General features: G+C 34.4%; 1 protein-coding gene across 1 annotated transcript in view; it reads left to right on the top strand.

Moving 5' to 3' along the window:
• The window catches only part of Alk (Anaplastic lymphoma kinase), a 76,342-nt gene that overhangs the window by 43,234 nt on the left and 12,352 nt on the right, over positions 1 to 20,756 (top strand). The window contains exons 2-6 of the mRNA XM_075312710.1: positions 9,119 to 10,300; positions 10,372 to 10,547; positions 18,917 to 19,604; positions 19,735 to 20,227; positions 20,297 to 20,481. Of these exons, the coding sequence (XP_075168825.1) occupies positions 9,694 to 10,300; positions 10,372 to 10,547; positions 18,917 to 19,604; positions 19,735 to 20,227; positions 20,297 to 20,481 (2,149 nt within the window). The 5' untranslated portion in view covers positions 9,119 to 9,693. The remainder of the gene's footprint in view (positions 1 to 9,118; positions 10,301 to 10,371; positions 10,548 to 18,916; positions 19,605 to 19,734; positions 20,228 to 20,296; positions 20,482 to 20,756) is intronic.

Raw genomic sequence — 20,756 nt, 5'->3', positions numbered from 1 at the left:
CAGATCCCGAGATTTGGTTTTGGAGCCTCTTGGAAGAGCAAATTTCATCCGAGTGAGTTGAAATTTGGTACATTGTGCTAGTATATGGTCGTTAACAATCATGCCTAACTAGGTCCATATCGGTCTATAGTTATATATATCCCACAGATAAATCGATTTCCAATCACACAAAAATTGGTCCATACACGCAGAGAAGGAATATGATCACCTCAAACATGTTTCAAGAGCAAAATGTTATTTTTGTATGGTGACCATGTAACATGTTTGTCACTAAAATGTTATTTTACAGTCAAATATAACCTGCTTGCCGAAATCAGATACATGCTTTCCGAGAACATAACATGGTTGCGAAAACCTTAAAATATGTTTGAGGTGATCATATTCCTTCTCTGGGTGTATCAAGTTCATAATTGTATATAGCCCCCATATAAGCGACCCCCATATTTTAATTCTGGCTCTCCACGTACCGTGCAAAAAGTCTATATCGATTCGTAATTATTTGTAGACTTAACTATACCTAACTTTTTTGTCTAATATATACCACGTATGGACTAACTCACAATTTAGAAAACGATGTTAAGAAGTTTTAAGATACCTCAACCCAAGTAATTCGATTGTGGATGACAGTCTTTCGTAGAATTTTCTACGCAATCCATGGTGGAGGGTACATAAGATTCGGCCTGGCCGAACTTACGGCCGTATATACTTGTTTTGTTATTCAAATTGTACCGTTTAATTTCATTGCATAATTTTAGGCGTTACACATGTACGCCTGAAAACACTATGACATTAGAGGGAAATGTGCTTACACATATATAATGGGGCGCGTAAAGACATCGATCCCATGGGATTTGAGATCTAAATCATGGAACAGTTTTACTGTATAAAAACAAGTAAAGAAAGTCTACAGACGGGTATAGGGAAGCTTTGATGGTATAATCCACCGATGACAAATTTTTTGGTGTTTGATCGAAATTGGGATTAAACCTACACCTTTTTGTATACATGGTGGGCCATTGCAACACAGTGGCTACCACCGTCGAGTAATATCACCCAAATTGTTGCAAAGTAAGAAAAATTAAACGAATTGGCAACGTCATTACCGATTTAGTATTTTGCAGAAGTTCAGACGAAGTTGTTTTGCATTCGTATGCTAACGAAAGACACAACGAAGTCACAAATAATTATAGTATAATTTACAAATACACTAATACATTTACAACGACGGAAAATGCAACAAAGTTGCGAAAGATGTAAATAGTGTAATGTAACATAAAGAATAAAAGAAAACGGCAACGAAAAAATCGTATAGATATTGCTAAACCATAGGAAAAAGAGTAACAACAGATATATTAACTCCTCTGCACACAAAACTCTGTTAAATTTCCAAAAAATATGTGTAATGTAAAGGTAAAGAGCAAAACCCAGATAACTTCTTTCAATAGACAATAGGAGTCTATATAAACTCCATTGAGGTGCTTATTTTATATTAAGAGATTTGGAGATAATATGTATGGAGTAGAAAGAGAGAGAGGGAGAGCGAGAGAGTTAACAGAATATTAACATATGTGTGCTATTATGTTATTAATATTTAACAGTATTTAATTATCTCAGCGTGTTAGTACAATTGAGAATCGATTGGGAAAGGAGTTCCGTTATGTATTAATTTCTTTTGGCCCCTACAATTGGATATATTGTTTTATAATATTTGTTTTAATTACATTAATTTATTTTATAGAATATCGATTTTTATTAACTTAATATTTTGTTTTGCCATTGTGTTGCGAACGTTTTCCTTGAAAATATGTATTATAGAAATATATTTGCTGCCTATTCGACAGTGAGCTCCCTCTCTTTATCATTATTTCTCTCTTTATCTTTATGACCAACGAGGGCTTTTGGTTACTCTCTTTGTTCTGTGTTTACCACCAGCATCAGCATTACTGTAGCATCATTTTATTTTTGGCCAAATCGTCTGATGTTCGTTATCCATCTCGTTATGGGTATTTGTTGTTGTTGTTGTTGTTATGATGTTTTGGACAAAAACAGAGAAGACAATAACAACAACAATAAAAAAAATTGAAAAGATTGATTGTAAAAACGAATTTGATTGTATATCCAGCATACAAATACACACATAAACACATCACATACATACATTCACTTACATACACACAAACATCTAAGGTTGTATAGACATTCGTATGGCCTTACATATATATAGGCATAAATCTAAATGGGGCCCAAACAAAAATCACGCTCAAAAAATGTAATAAACCAGTAACAATAGTAACAACAAAACCAAAAGCATCAACAACATCTTCTTCAAAGTTTCAGAAAAGTGAAAAAATAGAAGAACAACAAGAATACCGAAAAAAGGACATCAAAAGAAAAAAGACGAAAAGAACTGTCAGGCCAAAAAGCGAAACGAGAAATGTTAAAAGTGAAATTGAACGACGCCCCATAAAAAAGAGTGTGTCCTTTTTGGTGAAATTTGTAGCAAGAATATATGATGAAAAACAGAGAAACTAAATAAAAGTGAATATATAAAAATATATAAAAATACTCATTTGAAATTAATAGAATAGAAAAAACTACTTGCAAAAAAATTAAAATAAAGTAAAATTATATAAAATATAATGGAAATCAAGGGCTCAAAAATGCCACAGTTTTGTGAGTAACTTTGCAAAAAAGAAAATCAAATAGCAAGTGATAATAAAATATAAGAAAATGAAGGCCTGCATAATGTGAATATGGTGAACAAATTGGGAAAAACTAAAAAAGAAATTAAATTAAGAACAGTGATTATTTCGGCTCGACCAAAACCAACTTCATTATGATTGTGAATCATATGTCTCTGCTGCAGAACATTTGTTCAACAACTAAAGATTAAAGATTTTTAAAATCTGCAATATATCTATTTAGGTGTATATTCACGGACCTCAGATCGTTATGATATAAATAATGCGTTGATAAAAAATGCGATTTTTAAATGCTAAATAGTTGCTCTATGAAAAAAATTAGAAAATGCTAAAAAAGTAAATGGAACCAGCTTTCGCTGATAGAACTATTTTGAATCCAATAACAAATTTATTGTCAATTTGATTTGCTTGATCAAGGGATACAAGCGCTGAAAGCACAGCCATAAATAATTTACCAAAATTTGAAGAAAATTTTATCAAAAACTATGAAAAAAATATGACAACATTTTATTTTTACAGAAAATTTTGTCGAAATTTTATTTCTATAGAAAATTTTGTCAAAATTTTATTTATATAGACAATTTTATTAAAATTTTATTTCTATAGATAATTTTGTCTACATTTTATTTCTATGGAAAACTTTGTCAATATTTCATTTCTATAGAAAATTTTGTTTAAATTTTATTTCTATAACAAATATTGTCAAATTTGTATTTCTATATAAAATTTTGTTAAACTTTTTGTCTATAGAAAAAGTTTTCCATGGAAAATTTTGTCAAAATTTTACTTCTATAACAAATTTTGTCAAAATTTTATTTCTATAGAAAATTTTGTTAAAATTTTATTTCTATAGAAAATTTTGTGAAAATTTTATTTCTGTAGAAAATTTTGTCAATATTTCATTTCTGTAGTTGTTTAAATTTTATTTCTATAGAAAATTTTTTTTCTATAAAAAATTTTGTGAATCTTTCATTTCTATAGAACTTTTTTTGTAAATTTTATATCTATAACAAATTTTGTCAAATTTTTTTTTTATAGAACATTTTGTTAAAATTTTATTTCCATAGAACATTTTTTCAAAATTTTATTTCCATAGAAAATGTTGTCAAAAGGGCATTTCTATAGGCAATTTTGTCAAAATTTTATTCCTATAGAACATTTTGTCAAATTTTTATTTCTATAGAAAATTTTGTCAAAATTTTATTTCTATAGAAAATTTTGTCAAAATTTTATTTCTAAAGAAATTTGCCAAAATTTTATTTCTATAGAAAATTTTGTCAAATGTTTTATTTCTATAGAAAATTTTGTCGAAATTTTATTTCTATAGCAAAATTTCTCACAATTTTATTTCAATAGAAAATTTTGTCGAAATTTTATTTCTATAGCAAATATTATCACAATTTTGTTTCTATAGAAAATTTTGTCAAAATTTTATTTCTATAGAAAATTTTTTCAAAATTTTATTTCTATAGAAAATTTTGTTAAAATTTTTTTCCATAGAAATTTTTTCAAAATTTTATTACTATAGAACATTTTGTCAAAATTTTATTTCTATAGCAAAATTTCTCAAAATTTTATTTCTATAGAAAATTTTATTTCTATAGCAAATATTCTCACAATTTTATTTCTATAGAAAATTTTTTAAAAATTTTATTTCTATAGAAAATTCTTTTTCAAAATTGTATTTCTAAGATATTTTTTAAAATTTTATTTCTATAGAAAATTTTGTCAAATGTTTTATTTCTATAGCAAATATTCTCACAATTTTATTTCTATAGAAAATTTTTTCAAAATTTTATTTCTATAGAAAATTTTTTCAAAATTTTATTTCTATAGAAAATTTTGTTAAAATTTTATTTCCATAGAAAATTTTCAAAATTTTATTTCTATAGAAAATTTTGTCTACATTTTATTTCTATAGAAAATTTTGTTAAAATTTTATTTCTGTAGAAATCTTTGTCAAAATTTTATATTTCTATAGAAAACTCTGTCTCTAGAAAATTTGTGAAATACTATTAGTTGAAGAGGAATATTTTGTTTATTGGACAAACTATCACAGAATTTTTTACCCAAAACACTGAATTCGGATCATACCATAAGAAGTGATGCAAATTTAGTGCAAAAGTTGTTGAAATTGTGGACATCCGTCCTAAAAACAAAAAACTTTTTTTGTCTTCAATCACGAAATTAATTGATCCAATTAATTTTTAATTGAAATGTTTTCAATCACAGAAATTATAGTAGAAATCAACAAAGTCAATTAAATAATTAATTGATATATTAAATTTATGTGATTGTTTTTTTTTTTCAATTACTAATTTTTTAATTGAATATTTTTTAAAACTCAATTAAAATTTTAATTGGAAAAATTTTTGTGATCGTTTTTTCTGTGTATGACAAGCCCATGTTAAATTAATCGCATCTGTGCCAATTTGGCACTACTTCCGCATCCAAACAGAACAGTTTCACTCCTTTTTCGGCGACGCTCTTTTTGCGGGGATGTTGCTATACTTACTTAATAAACACTATTCTATCATTCTTAAGATGTCGGAAGGTAACATATTAGCAAATATTAAATTAATAATTAATTAAATTATAATTTTTTAATAAAGTACAATATGGATACGGATGACATATAAGTTATGTTATGTTGAAAAATGGATTTGCGATTTATTCCACATCAACAATTTCCTTATATTTTAAAGAAGAGAAAAATTCTCTCTCTCTCTCTCTTCATTAAATAACATATAGGTTTCTCTTTTTTGTCTTAAATGAATTTAAAGAGTACATGCATTTTATGGCTGTCCATATGCCATTGTGCAATTTATTTTCGTCTAAAGGATATTACAATGCCAAGATTGGTTTGGCCTACAACTAACTTGACCAATATAATGTGACCATAATAGTCTACCCTTAGTTTACTTGCTGCTTAGTTTAATTGCTGCATACTCATTTGCCATGGAAAAGCAAGGCCATGGTATAACACGATATGGCTAAGATTTTTAAATTTCCAAAACTATTGCTTCCACTCTAGTGTTCTCTGAAAGTTTACATAGCTTTTAATTGAATTCATGTCCTTATTCTAAAATGCTGTCATTTGGCCTGTATTGTTTGATGGAATAATGTATTTCTTGTGTCCATGGAATGTATTTTTTTATAAAACGCAGTATGAACGAACAACAAATTTAATAGAATAAACAATTAAGAATAACGTAACACATAACCCTTAAATGTATAAGATCACCGATTTCTCTGAAATAAAAATATTTTATTTTTGTAAAAAAAATATTTTTTTTTGAAAAAATAGTGGTTTTTAGAGAAGAAATTATTACACTACATGGTTTTTACCAACATTACGTTCAAATCTAGTAGATATTATTTATCTTCAAATTTGTAGTTTTTTGAATTACTACAAACACATTTTTAAAAATGAACACATTTTTAAAAATATCATTATGATAAACATATTTTTAAAAATATCATTATGATATTTTAAATGCAATAAACTCGATTTCATAGAATTTGGTCAACACTTTAAGATGTAAGAATTTTTTTCTGGTTGTATCTTAAAAGATACAGTGCACATTTAAGGGATAAACAAGATCTTTGACAGAAATGGTTTAACATGTCCTCTGTCGCATCGGGTAAATATAATACCCTTTATACCCTTGGATGTGTTACACGTTCCGAAGTATTGGTCTAGATCCCATAAAGTATACTTGGTGTAGGTCATGTTCGATCTAGCGATGTGCGTCCGTCCGCTTATTGAAATCACGCTAAATTTCGAATGAAAGAAGCTAACATATCGTCTTAAAATTTGACACATGTAGTTGTTATTGATTTAGATCGAATGGTATTGGTATTGAATGGGTCATACGAGGGTTCTTTTTTATATTTCGGGAATAGAGAATAAAAATTAATTATTATGTTCGAAAAATCGCTATATAGTTTTTCAAATTTAAATTTTGTAGCATAAGGGAATTGTTCTTGTCTAAAATTTCGGAATGTCAGAAATAATTTCAAATTTTAGAATCAATGTAAATTTATTCGAATCAGCTACCTTTGTCAACCGATTATGGCCTTCAAACAAAGCAGTAGACATTCTGCACGAAAATGGCTCTGTGGTATTTTGCCCCATTCACGGCGAAGCGACGTCTTGAAATGATCGACACTTTGGCATTTTTAGTGCCAATCTTATTCTCCAATATGCCCCTGGCGCAAAAGTCGCAAATAAATTGGGATAGGTAGATTTTTGTGGCCATTGTGTGAGAGAAAAAATGAAGCTAGGAACTGTATTTTTAAGCCATTCTTGGTTGACGTGTACTAAGCACGATAGTGCTGGGTCCTGTTGTAATGTCTATGGTCCATGGTTTTGGGCCGCAATACTGTCTTGAGGATATTTCCCCCATAATATTCGACATTTATTTAGACCCCACACGCAAAGAAGGAATATGATCAACTCCTAGAGCAAAATGTAATTTTTGAATGGGTAACATGGAATATATTTGCCACAAAAATTATGGTTTTTCCCCAAACATAATTGGATACATAATGTCCGAGAAAATAACATGGTTGTGAGAAATATGTTACATGGTCTCCGTGGTCCAAAACTAATATTTCGTTTTAGGATGTGATCATATTCCTTCTCTGGGTGCATGGTCGATGAATAAGAGGTGGAAGCCACAATCGCCCGTTACGGCGGGTTACATCATTATCGGCGCTTGAGTTCTGGTGTAAATTTTCAGCTTAGGTCGAAAATCTTTGTTGTTAGTAACTATCTCATTTAAAATCATAATTTATTATGGTTTTAAATTCTTTAATAAATAAATAAAATAAATAAAGAGGTCAACAGAACTCTTTGGCAAATAAATTCGATCTTTCCGTTTCCTTCAAAACCTGATCAATTTGAAATGGCTTCGGAGAAAACCAGATTCTGTAATTGGCCACTTTCTTCAAACGAAGCAGTTCCTTGGCTCTATCCAGTATAACCTCTTTTTGTGTCCCAGTGAGCTCTTGCTCTTTTTGGAACATCGATGGCTTTAGTCCAAGCTCATTTTTCAATATGTGTTGCATTCGCTCTCACGGTATTTTCACCAGAGAATGAAGCCGATCCAATATTATCGGTGGCGGCTGGCACTAAATTTTTGCCTCCGGGGGCTTGACGGCTAAGCCGATGTAAATTTGTCTATTCGGAGGCAGACAATTATCCATTATAAAATCAATCGAATCAATCAAAAATTCGACAATTATTAATAAATTTTTCTGATTTAAATCGATATTTTAGGTTAGGTTGGAAATAAAATTTTGACAAAATTTTCTATAGAAATAAAATTTTAATAAAACTTTTCTATAGAAATAGAATTTAGACAAAATTTTCTATAGAAATAAAATGTTAACAAAATTTTCTATAGAAATAAAATTTTGAAAACAATTTCTATAGAAATAAAATTTTGACAAAATATTCTATAGAAATAAAATTTTGACAAATTTTTCTATAGAAATAAAATTTTTACAAAATTTTCTATAGAAATAAAATGTTTACAAAATTTTCTAAAAAATAAAATTTTGACAAAATTTTCTATAGAAATAAAATTTTGACAAAATTTTCTATAGAAATAAAAAAATGACAAAATTTTCTATAGAAATAAAGCTTTGACAAAATTTTCTACAGAAATAAAATTTTGACAAAATTTTCTATAGAAATAAAATTTTGATGAAATATTCCACAGAAATAAAATTTTGACAAAATTTTCTATAGAAATAAAATTTTGACAAAATATTCCACAGAAATAAAACTTTGACCTAATTTTCTACTGAAAAAAAAAACAAATTGACAACATTTTCTATAGAAATAAAATTTTGACAAAATATTCTATAGAAATAAAATTTTGACAAATTTTTTTATAGAAATAAAATTTTGACAAATTTTTCTTTGGAAATAAAATTTTGACAAAATTTTCTATAGAAATAAAGGTTAGGTTAGGTTAGGTTATGTGGCAGCCCGATGTATCAGGCTCACTTAGACTATTCAATCCATTGTGATACCACAGTGGTGAAATAAAACTTTGACAACATTTTCTATAGAAATACAATTTTGACAAAATTTTCTATAGAAAAAAAAATTTGAAAAAAATTTCTTTAGAAATAAAATTTTGACAAAATTTTCTATAGAAATAAAATTTTGCAAAATAGCATTTCTGTGTTTGGTAGTTTTTTGGTAAAATTTTCTCCAAATTTTGTTAGATTTTTATGGCTCAAGTGGGACAGTGCTTCACATCTTTCTCTCTCTCTCCCTCTCGCTCTCTCGTAGTTACACAATGAACTTTTAATTTTAAGTACTTGAAAAATTTAGCATATATCTATAAAATTCATACCTGATCAAGAAAATTAACATATTTCCCTCCTTCTCTTTTCAGATGTTTCTTTTGTTCTAAGAGAATACAGGAATTTTTGTCTCCGTCTTTGAAATAGCTGCATTGGTCCAAAAACTATAAGCAAAAATGTGGTTTTACGGGTTTATACCCCGAAACAGAATTTGTTTTAAAATCCACAAAGCATTGCCAAAGTGTTGTAATAAATACAAAAGCTAAAGCATTTAAAGTACAGCAAAAACCAAAATACACAACTCCCACATTTTATTCCCCCCTAAAGAAAGGGGAAAATAATTGGAAAAAACTATTGCAAAAAAAACAACATCTTCTACCTAGAAAGGAGATAAAAAAATCAACATCTTAACAATTACAAGAAAACGATTCGAAAAGAAAATCCTTGAAGCAAAAACCTTAACTTGAATCATATGTAAGCGTTAACTGGAAGCAAACCCCCCAAAATCTCGTCCTTTTGACTTACAACAACGTAACGTATCTACATAATCCAAATCATAGTCATTGGTAAACTTAATCAGCATCATCACTTTATGAAGACTTAGAGGACTTGACTTGATAATTTTTCGCTCAATATCATCAACAGCTATCGATTATCGATCTTCACTATGCCCCGCTCTTTGCCACATTCAACGGCGGCCATGGTACGCCAACAATTTAGTGTGGCTACTTTGTGTTTTGTAACTCTAACCCTAAGCTCGGTACCGGTGCGAGAGATTGGGGCCCAAAGACCTTTGCTGAATCATACAACCTACAATACCATACCAACGGGCCAGCATAATTATAAGCTAAGAAATGGACGAACTCATGACTTTCTACCACCCACCACGGTGGCCTCGATACCCCGAGGGGCCATAGGTGGTCTTCTGGGTCCCGGTGTTCCGAATTATGATGATCTGGAGAGTACCCAATTGCCTATGCTAACGGGAGGTCGCCGTGATAGCCGCCGACGTCTTACTTTCCAAACTTTGGCCAATATGCATCGTGGCAGTAGCACAGGTCGTGGCATGGAATCTCTACGCAAGGAGTTACGTAAACCTTCTGTGGGAGGACCTGGTGGTGGAATAAGTGGTAATAGTCCTGGTTATCCATCGTATGTAGCCACTTCATCTATAGGCAAAATTGATGGTCTAGGAAGTATTGGTCCAGCACAGCGTTATGGTGATGCTCTGCATCAGGCTGGTCTTCTGTATTCGACCAGTATACCACCGAAAGGTAGGTTTTTAGAGCATGCGGACATCATTTCGATTTTTATTTGATTTGTGTTTTTTCTTCTTTTTTCAAAGGTTCCGTTGACGGAAAATTTATTCGGTATTCACCCAAGACAAATTCAATAGCAGAACTACGTAAAATGAATGCTGATCAACCAATGCGTGGTGTGGATGATGATATCATATTGGATGAACATCAAGATCCTCTACAAACGATTAAGGATGAATTGATAAGTTCACAACCCCAACCGGTGAGTAATAATTAGGCTAAGTAGCTAGTCTACATTTCAAAGTTGGATTTTATACCCATCGATGCATTAGCCTTGATCTGAATTTACTATCAACGTAATATGCACCTATTGCTACTTTCTGGTAGCTATTACACATTACCATAATATGTACCTAATTCGAATGTATGAGGTGTTGGTTTATGCAAAAAATACGATGCTATATCCAGGGTCCAGTGGATTCCATTGAGCTGAATTGTCTGTCAACGTATTAGGTACCTATTGCTAATTTCTGGTAACTACTATGCATTACCGTAATATGTACCTAATTAAAATATATGAAGTGTTGGTTTATGCAACAAATACGATGCTAATATTCAGGGTCCAGTGAATTCCTTCTGAAGTTCCAAAATTGGAAAATGAGCAAGAGTTAGACTTAAAAGTTGAGCTGCAGACTACTTTTAGACTAGACTAGTAATTGTTACTTATTACCAATATCAGAGATATTGATGTATGCAAAATTATGACGATCAACTTCTGGGTCCAATGGATTCCTTCTGAATTTCCCAATTTGGAAAATGACCAAGCATTAGGCCTTAAAGTTGACCTACAGACGAGTAGTCAGACTATGACATCGAAAAAGAGATTTAAAGAAAGGCGAAATGTTCAACGGTGCCATAACAACTCTCTGATATAAGCACACAGAGTTCTTGAAGGGGCCAAGGGCAAAGGATCTCCTGACGAAATACAAACATCTTTTCGTCCACGATAGTTTCCCGGCTCAAGTCAGCACCAGAGGTCAATAGAGTGTTTTTTAAGGCGCTTTATGGCTATCGATGAAGTTTGGAAAGGTGTTTTTTGGCGCTATGAATATGTGCCCCAATTCCTAAACGAAGTAGGACCCAAAAAATTGTATCGATAAAAATAATAACAAGATTTTGGACGCTATGAAAATGAACCTCAAAACCTAAATGACGTAGGTTATATGGAAATCAACAACACCAAATTTTTTTGGGTCTACTTCATGGGGGGCCATATTCAAACGCGCCCAAAAAAGCACCTTACCAAACTTCATCGCTAAGCACTAGAACGACTATGAAACACTCTACTGACCTTTTGTCGGCTATTGGTCTCTGGTACTGACTTGAGCCGGGAAATTATCTTGGGCACTTAAGCAAGATATGTTTGTATTTCATCAGGAGATCGTTTGCCTTTGGCCCCACAATAAAGGAACCTTAAAACCTAAATGAAGTAGGGTTTCCGACTTTCTTCTATAGACGTAGTCCAAATTGGGCTAACGCGAACTTAAAACGTTGCGGGTGGACGGCCTTTGCTTGGGGTTTAAGGTTTTGTCGCAATTCCTAAGTTATAAAAGTGACCTCCTTTGGACAGAGTCCAAAGTAGATTAACGTGATTGCAGAGTGATATAAGAGAGCGGCGTTTGCCGGTATTTAACGTTTTGTCCTAGGGACCGTGTCCAAAGTCAGCTAACGCGTTTCCAAAGTAATGTAAGTGGATTGCATTCGGTCGGGGTTTAAGGCTTCTTTAATGGACAGAGTTCCAAATTGTCGAACGCGATTACAAAGTGGTAATAGGGATTTAAAACAATCTCCAACATGATCTAACACGATTCAATAGTAACATAAGTGGCCGGTTTTCTGCTAGAGTTGAGGACTTTCTACTGTGGACAGTCAACAGTGGGCTAACGTGATTGTCGGCTTGAAGTGGTACAAGTGGACGAACTTTTGCCGGGCTTTAAGATTTTCTCTTACAGAAAGAGTTCACCGTGGTATACGCGATTCAAAAGTAACATAAGTGGACGACTATTGGTCGGGGTGTAAGATTTTCTCCCATAGACCAAGAGTCCAAGGTAGGCCAACGGGATTCCAAAGTGACACAAATGTCCGGGCCGTGGTCGCCCATAAGGTTTTGTCCTATGGACAGAGTCCAAAGTTGGCGATACCGAAGCGGTAAAAGTGGACGGCTCTTGGGCGGTATTTAAGATTTTGTACTATAGACAGAGTCCACAGTGGTCTAACACAATTCAAAAGGGTCAAAAGTGGACGGCCTTCGGCTGGGGTTTAAGATTTCTCTTATGGACAGAGTTCACAGTGGGCTAACACGATTCAAATGTAACAAAAGTGGCAGGCCTCCGGGCGGAATTTAAAATGTTCTCATATGGACAGAGTCCAAAGTAGGCCAACGGGATTCAAAAGTGACACAAATGGCAGGGCTATGGTCGACCATAGGTTAGGTTAGGTATAGTGGCAACCCGATATTTCAGCCTCAATTAGACTTATCACTCCATTGTGAAACCGCAGTGGTGAACTTCTCTCTTATGACTGAGTGCTTCCCGATTCTATGTTAAGCTCAGTGCTGAGTCCTTTTTATAGCTGAGTCCGGACGGCGTTCCATATTGCAGTGAAACGAAAAGCTTTGAAAAACTCAGAAATGTCACCAGCATTACTGAGGTGGAATAATCCACAGCAAAAGTCGAAACTGGGTTCGAACCCACGACCCTGTGTATGCAAGGCGGGTATGCTAACCATTAGACCACGGTGGCTCCCAACCATAAGGTTTTGTCCTATGCACAGAGTTCAAAGTGGATGATTCCAAAGGGGTATCAGTAGTCCAAAGTCCAGTGTCCAAAGTGAGCTAACGAGATTCCAAAGTATATGGAGTATATATGGACGGCTTTCGCCTTTTCCAATGGACAGAGTCCCAAGTTATCTAACGCGATTCATCGCCTGGGGTTTAAAACTGTCTCCTATGGACAGAGTCCAAAATGGGATACGCGAGGAATTTTAAATGGCCGGCTTTCTGTCGGGGTTTAGATCATTAGTCGCCGTTTATGTTACATAAGTGGGGGGGGTCTTCGGCCGGGGTTTAAGGTTTTCTCCTAAGGACAGAGTTGACAGATGATCCGGGTATGGGACTTCTCCAGTGGGCAGAGTCCAAAGTGGGTTAACCTAATTGCAGGGTTTCAAAATTTTGTCGCATAGATAGAGCCCAAAGTAGGTTAACGCGATTCCAAAGCAGTACAAGTTTCCCGGCCCATGGCCGGGGTTCATAGTTTTATCCCACAGACAGAGTCCAAAGTGGTTTAATATGATTGCATAGTGATATAAGTGGGCGGTCTCCGGGGGCCAGTGATGTAACACGATTCAAAAGTGGTACAAGGAGACGGTCTTCCACCAGGGTTTTTAGGGCTTTCTCCTATGGACAAAGTCCAAAGTGGGCTTAAGCGATTCAAAAATGGCCGCCTTCTGACGGATTTTAAGATTTTCTCCTATGGACAGAGTCCAAATTGGGCTAACGGGATTCCAAAGTAATATAAGTGGTCGGTCTTCGGTAAGTCTTTTAACTTGAGTGGCTTTATTTTAATAGGACATTAACAAAATTTTTTAATTTTTTCGTCATCATATATTTTTTTTTTGTAATCAAAAGGTGGCTATTAAGTTCGAGTTTAGCCGCTAAAATCGTCATATTTTCACGATTACTTTTCTTTAATTATTTATTTTAAAGAATATAAAATTTATGAAAAGTTGCTTTGGGCTATTCCCCATCAAGTTATAATAAAATTTGCATCAAAGAAATAATTTTATACGTTTTTTTTATCGATTTACTTTTGATTTTAGCGGCTAAATCCGAACTTAATACCAACCTAAAAGTAAAAATGAGCCCGAATTTTGCTTTGGGTAGATTTCAATGCTGCAGTTTTTTTGTTCATCTTCATTTTGTAGCCCATCCACGCTTTTGCGCCCATGTTTCATTTGAGTTTTCATCATAAGCGTAGGAAGGCCTCTGGGGAGGGGGCTTAGACCCCCCAGAAAAATTTTAGCCCCCCCCCCAGAATTTGAAAACCTATTTACGATTTTCCATTTTTTTTTTAAATAAACAAGCCCTGCCAAAAAATCGTCGCCAAAAAAGTAATGAAAATGATCTTTTTGGATCCGGAAGTGGTGCAAAATTGGCGAAGAAGCGATGAATTTAACATGGGCTTGTCATAGGACGGAAGTCCTCCATTTCAACAGCCGTTGCACTGAATTTGCATCACTTCTTTAGGTGTGATCCGAATTCAATGTTTTGAATGTAAATTAAAAAATTCTGTTATATTTTGTCAAATAAATAATTTTTATAATTTTTTATGGATTCTAATGCTTGTCGGAAACGTTTGACCTCAAATATTTTCAAAAATTCACAAGTTTTTCAGATTGGATTTAGAATTTTTTTCGACAAAATTCAATTTGTACCATTTTATAAATTCTTACTTCGTTTTTAAGGTATTTGAAACAAAAAAGTTAAAATTTCCCATTAAAAGTATGAAAAAACAAAGTTATAAAAATTGAATTTAAAGAACTTCCTGAGTAGTTAAAATAAAAAACATCATTGGGAGTACATCTTCTGGAAGTGCTTTTAAAGTTGTGTCTTTGGAAGAACTTCCAAATTTTTTTGCTGGGAAATGTGTGGAACTACTTTTACTTGCTTTATTATAAATTAATTTTCGAGTTATTTTGATGTCTATTTTTTTATTCATTTTTATGAAATAAAACATTAATTGAAATATAAATAAATGAAATATAAATTTTTAGCTAGGGGGGCTATAGCCCCCCCCTAGGAAAATTGTCTAGCTACGCTAATGGTTTTCATAGTGCCTTCAATAAATATCGGTTCTGTAACACTCCCTTTAAAAATTCTTTCCGTTTACCATATTTTTCTACATCCTTACCAAATGAAACTTTTACGCACCAAAAATAATATTCCTTTTCCAAATTTATCCAAATAGCTGGAAGTAATTATCATGAAAACGAACTCTAAAACCGAACAATAATTTAATAAAGCCAACTATAATATCTTAGCTGGCATTCGAAAGCGTAAAGGAAATGCATTAAATGCATCGCATCGCATCGCATGTCATGTCATTCCTGTTGCATGAATGTAACTCTACCACTGGTCTATTTTTACTCTATGTCACAATACTATGAAGAATATTTTTAACTATATACATTTTTTTGCTCATAAAATGCAAAAACAAGCAAATGGGAGGAGCAAAACAGGGATTTTAGCACGTATTCCCTATTAAATACCAGTTTTACTATGTGTGCGTGTGTGCATGCTGTAGTCAACACTCCATGAAAGATGTGTGTTTAACAGATACTCGTTGATGTTCTCTGTTCGCGCGTGTGTGTGTGTCTGTTTGTGTTACCAGGGAGAGAGGAGAATTATACATAAATGCATTTGGGATACATGAGAGGGATTTTTGGTTTTTTTGCATTTCGTTTATTTTTAGTATCTCCAGTTGTCGTCGTATGGATATCTTTTCGTGGAAATGAATTAACTTTATGCCAAGCACATAATGTCTCATCCCACTCTATATATGATCAAATCAATCAATGTGTTTATTTTAAAGATTTTTTTTCTATAATCCGATCACAAGTTTGCAATTGAAACATATTGAGGATCTATTCATTTTTCATTGAATGGTCCCTCAGTAGAGTGCTGCCATAGTCATAGTACTGAGAGAAATAATTCATAAAAATTTTGTATAAATTTCATCAAATATCATGGACAGCAGAGATGAATAATGAGGAAGATTAATTGTCAGATTGGTAGTACAACTAATCTCATGGTGGTTCGGATACCTTACGAGATTAATTTTTTTTAATGGATACTTGATCGGCGGCAAAAGAACAAATTTGTATTGGTTCAGCCGCCACCGACAAAAAATTGACAGGCCTTATTCTCTGGTCCTGAGCATGGCATATGACTGGAAAGACTCAGGGATCTGAATGTTATCCCGGAGAAGGCAGAATTATGGCTATTCACTAGAAGGACTAAAAATGTCCAATATATCGAATTGACCAAGACGATACCAGTGCCTGATATATTACTTGGAAATAACTTAAGATGGGAAACTGAATTGGAAGAGCCACATCAAAGAGAGAACTTAGGAAGCCTACAGATGTTGGGTATTGTGCATAAGAGCGGTGGTCTCTAAATGGAACCTGAATCCAAAGGTGACACATATGTGGGGAGCCACCGTGGTGCAATGGTTAGCATGCCCGCCTTGGATACACAAGGTCGTGGGTTCGATTCCTGCTACGTTTTCCAGCGGTGGATTATCCCACCTCAGTAATACTGGTGACATTTCTGAGGGTTTCAAAGCTTCTCTAAGTGGTTTCACTGGAATGTGGAACGCCGTTCGGACTCGGCTATAAAAAGGAGGTCCCTTGTCATTGAGCTTAACATGGAATCGGGCAGCACTCAGTGATAAGAGAGAAGTTCACCACTGTGGTATCACAATGGACTGAATAGTCTAAGTGAGCCTGATACATCGGGCTGCCACATAACCTAACCTAACCATGTGGGTATATGTGAGTGTAATAAGGCCAATCCTAACATACATGTCGATAGTCTGGTGGACATCAATGGAGGGGATTTGCAAAATAGAAATTTTAAAACGGGTCCAATGGACATGTTGTCTTGGCATAACTGGGATAATGAAAATCAGATCAACCAGAGTCTTGGATACAATACTTGACCTAAGACTTATAGAAGTTCAGATCAAAAGCTTCGTAATCAAGACTGCGATGAGATTGAAGATGTTGGGAAAGTGGACGGAAACACGGAACATGACGAGCCTTTATAGGATAATAGGGGAGACGGTGGGTGAAATGGCGAATGTCGTAATAATCCATGATCCTATACCTGATGTGGCCAAAGCTGGCGAGTAAGATGGTCCTGTGAGAATGGTACCTTAGAAGAGCTATCAGAGGGAAATAACTGCTACAGCGGTGGATCGATGTTGGGTGAGTGGACGTGATTGGGCGTATATGTGGAGGATTAAGACGTCGAGATCCTATTCCTGCAGGCGGAAGTGCGTGCCATAACGGAATGAGCCATTTTCTCGGAAATAACGCGAGGTCAAAAGCGTGAATATTTTCAAAGATTGCCAGAGACCAATGGAGGCAATATAAGACATTACTGTTCGATCAAAAACCGCATTGCAATACAGAAGCATGATCCTCAGAAAGCCACCATAGTGCAATGGTTAGCATACTCGCCTTGGACATAAAGTATTGTGGTTTCAATCCCAGTTTCGACCGGACATCAACATTTTTCAACAGTCGATTATCGCTCTCAGTAATGCTCGTGATATTTCTGAGTGATTCCCTAGTGGTTTCACAGAAATGTTGAATGTCGTTCGGACTCGGCTATAAAAAGTGGTACATTGTCATTGAACTAAACATGGAATCGGGCAGAGAGAAGTTCACCACTTTGGTAACTCAATGAACTGAATAGTCTAAGTGAACCTGAAGTAATGGGCTGCCAAACTATGATCAACGAATATTCGGAATACGGCAGAATCTGCAATGGCAAATGAACTGACGATAAGAGCTAAGACACATAGGGAAGTGAACTTAAAGAACGTAAAGCCCATATAGGCGACGTGGACCGAGTTGGATGAATGGGCATGGGAGACTCATAAAGCGATGAGGGCCAATGCAATTGTCAGAAGGACGACGGAAATAATATGGGGTTATCCAGACAAGAACATGTGTGGAGAACTATTCAAGTGTAGTAGGACGGCAGTCAGGAGGACCGTGTAAATAAAGACCGAGCACCTAGAATTGAGAGCACATATGTGCCGAATAGGAACAGCAGAGAATGGTCCATATATGGTGTGTTTTGAAGATGATGTGACCTTGGATAAATGGGCACCAGAGACACATAAAACTATATGGACAATGCAACGCTTGGGATGAGAACTCGCAGAACTACTCAAGGAGAGTAGGACGGCATTCAGGAGGTCCGTGAGAACGGTCACCGAGAATTGAGAGCAAATATGCGCTGATTAGGAGCAGTAGAGGATGGTACATGTAGGGTGCGTTTTGAGGATAATGAGACCTTGGAAAACTATCTTTGTCACTGCCTGTATTTACTAGACAAAGATTTAGTAAATATAAATAAATAAAATAAAGAAAGGATCTGGCTCAGGAACTGGAAACAAATTAAGGAATTCGTTGGAGACACAAAGTTCCTGGAATCAAAGAGGGCTCCGATGGAAAGAAGTTAGAGCGCACAACAAGCCGAATAAATCAGTATGTCAGTAGACATAAGAAAGGGCAATCGGAGGACGTTTCGAGTTGCAACCACAGCATAAATGGTTCGCCGAGTTATTCAACTGATTTAATCTCTAATGATAATATGATTTTTTCAATAGAGTTCTGGCTTTGTCGCTTTAAGTTTGAATGGTTGGTTCTCACGACATATTTTGAGACCATACCCCTGATTTATCCTACTATAAAATTTCTAAACTCTTGGTCGATTACTACTGTGATTATCTTGTCTCCGTATTAAAACTTTTTCTATGTTTCCTTTAATAATTCCAGATGATTCATCCAGAAGCCTATCAAAATTCCGACATTGAGGATCTACTTGGTGTCCGCTGCACATTCGAAACCCCCTGTGCTTGGAAATGGACTGAAAATCTATCCGATGGCTTTCACATAATGAGTGGCATTGAAGTGTCCAAGAAAAATATGACAGGCTTATATCCCGGTCCTACAGCCGATAGCAATGATGATGCCAATGGCCATTTTTTGTATGCCCGTCTCTCGCCCACTACCGTACAAATCAATTTGACATCGCCCCAATTCAGTACCACTATGGAAAAATGCGTACTTGAAGTTGTTATGCATCAAAGTGGTATGAGTCATGGTCTATCACGTGTCGTGGTAGAACTGCTACATTCGCAAGAGAACTCATGGGTACCAGCGGAAATTGTGGGTGATAATTATCGTCAATGGTCAAAGAAATCATTTCGTTTGGGTCGAATATCAAGAGATTTTCGTTTAGTATTTGAAATTGTACCAAAACTGTTGGAAGGTCAAAAAGCCCATGTGGCCATTGATAATTTACGTATGGTCAATTGTTTCCCAGAAGGAACAAAATCGGAGAAATGCAGTACATCACAAGTGAAATGTATGAATAATAAGAGACCAGTTTGTATACCATTGCCACGAATATGTGATATCACAAGAGATTGTGATAATGCTGAAGATGAATTGCTGAATTGTGGTAAGTACATGGGAGGAAGAAAACATATTCATACATATAATGCAAAGATTTCATTATACCTAAGAACATTTTCGTTAATAGTATTAAATGGTGGATATCTAACTTTTTCTGCCTTCTTTTCGATCTTTAGAAAAAATCCCCTTTGGTGCACGATGTGACTTTGAAAACGATTGGTGTGGTTGGCGTGATTCTGGACGTACTGTACTCTCCTGGTCTCGCCATACTGGCTCTTCGCCCACCTATGATACTGGACCTGAAGGTGATCATACCTTTAATCATCCCTCCAATTCAAGTAGTGGCTATTACATGTTGGTCAATATGAATCAACATAGTAACAACAGTGAAAAGGGTCAACAAATCGGTTTTGCCAGTAATGCCATTATGATAAGTCGAACATTTAATCCACCACCCTCAGTACATGGTGATCCACATTCACCATATCGTAATTCATGTGTGGTAAGATTCTATATCCATCAATATGGTAAGAATCCCGGAAGTATAAATTTATCTGTGGTGGAAATGCAAGAGAAAGAGAATATTACAACAACATTATGGTGGAGTACTAAGAATCAAGGTGAAGATTGGATGAGAGCTGAATATATTTTACCAAATATCACATCAAGGTAAGTGATGGTGGAAAGAAGGAAATCCTAGATATGTTGATAATTTCTCTTTGAATTTTATTTTTCCAGATACTATTTACAATTTGAAGCTCGCATGGGTATGCGTATCTATTCGGATGTGGCTGTTGATGATTTCTCTTTGTCACCGGAATGTTTTGGCATTAATATACCACCGGAACATTTGAATGGATATAATTACTGGAATGTCCGGCATACGAAAAGTCCAACGCATAAAGATTTTGAAAATCACAATTGTAAGTATAGCACAAAGATATTTTAGTTTTTTCTTTTAAATTTAGTTGATTTGGATGAACATTTGGAAAATCATAAAGGAAGCGATGTCCGAAAGAATAGTGCTTTAAGACTTTCCTTTGACCTTCGATTTGTGAAGCAAACGGGAAGGCGTTCTATTTGTAAAGTAAATGGGAAGGCCTACCATTGGTAAAGTTCGTGGAGGGATTTATTCTTCATAAAAGTCGATATTTTCATAATATCACTTTTTATTTGTGAGTTTTGTCGCTTCCGACTT

This window comes from Haematobia irritans, chromosome 5 (genome assembly GCF_050003625.1).
Source record: "Haematobia irritans isolate KBUSLIRL chromosome 5, ASM5000362v1, whole genome shotgun sequence".
Classification (NCBI taxonomy): Eukaryota; Metazoa; Arthropoda; class Insecta; order Diptera; family Muscidae; genus Haematobia; species Haematobia irritans.
This window is presented reverse-complemented; position numbering and strand designations above follow the sequence as displayed.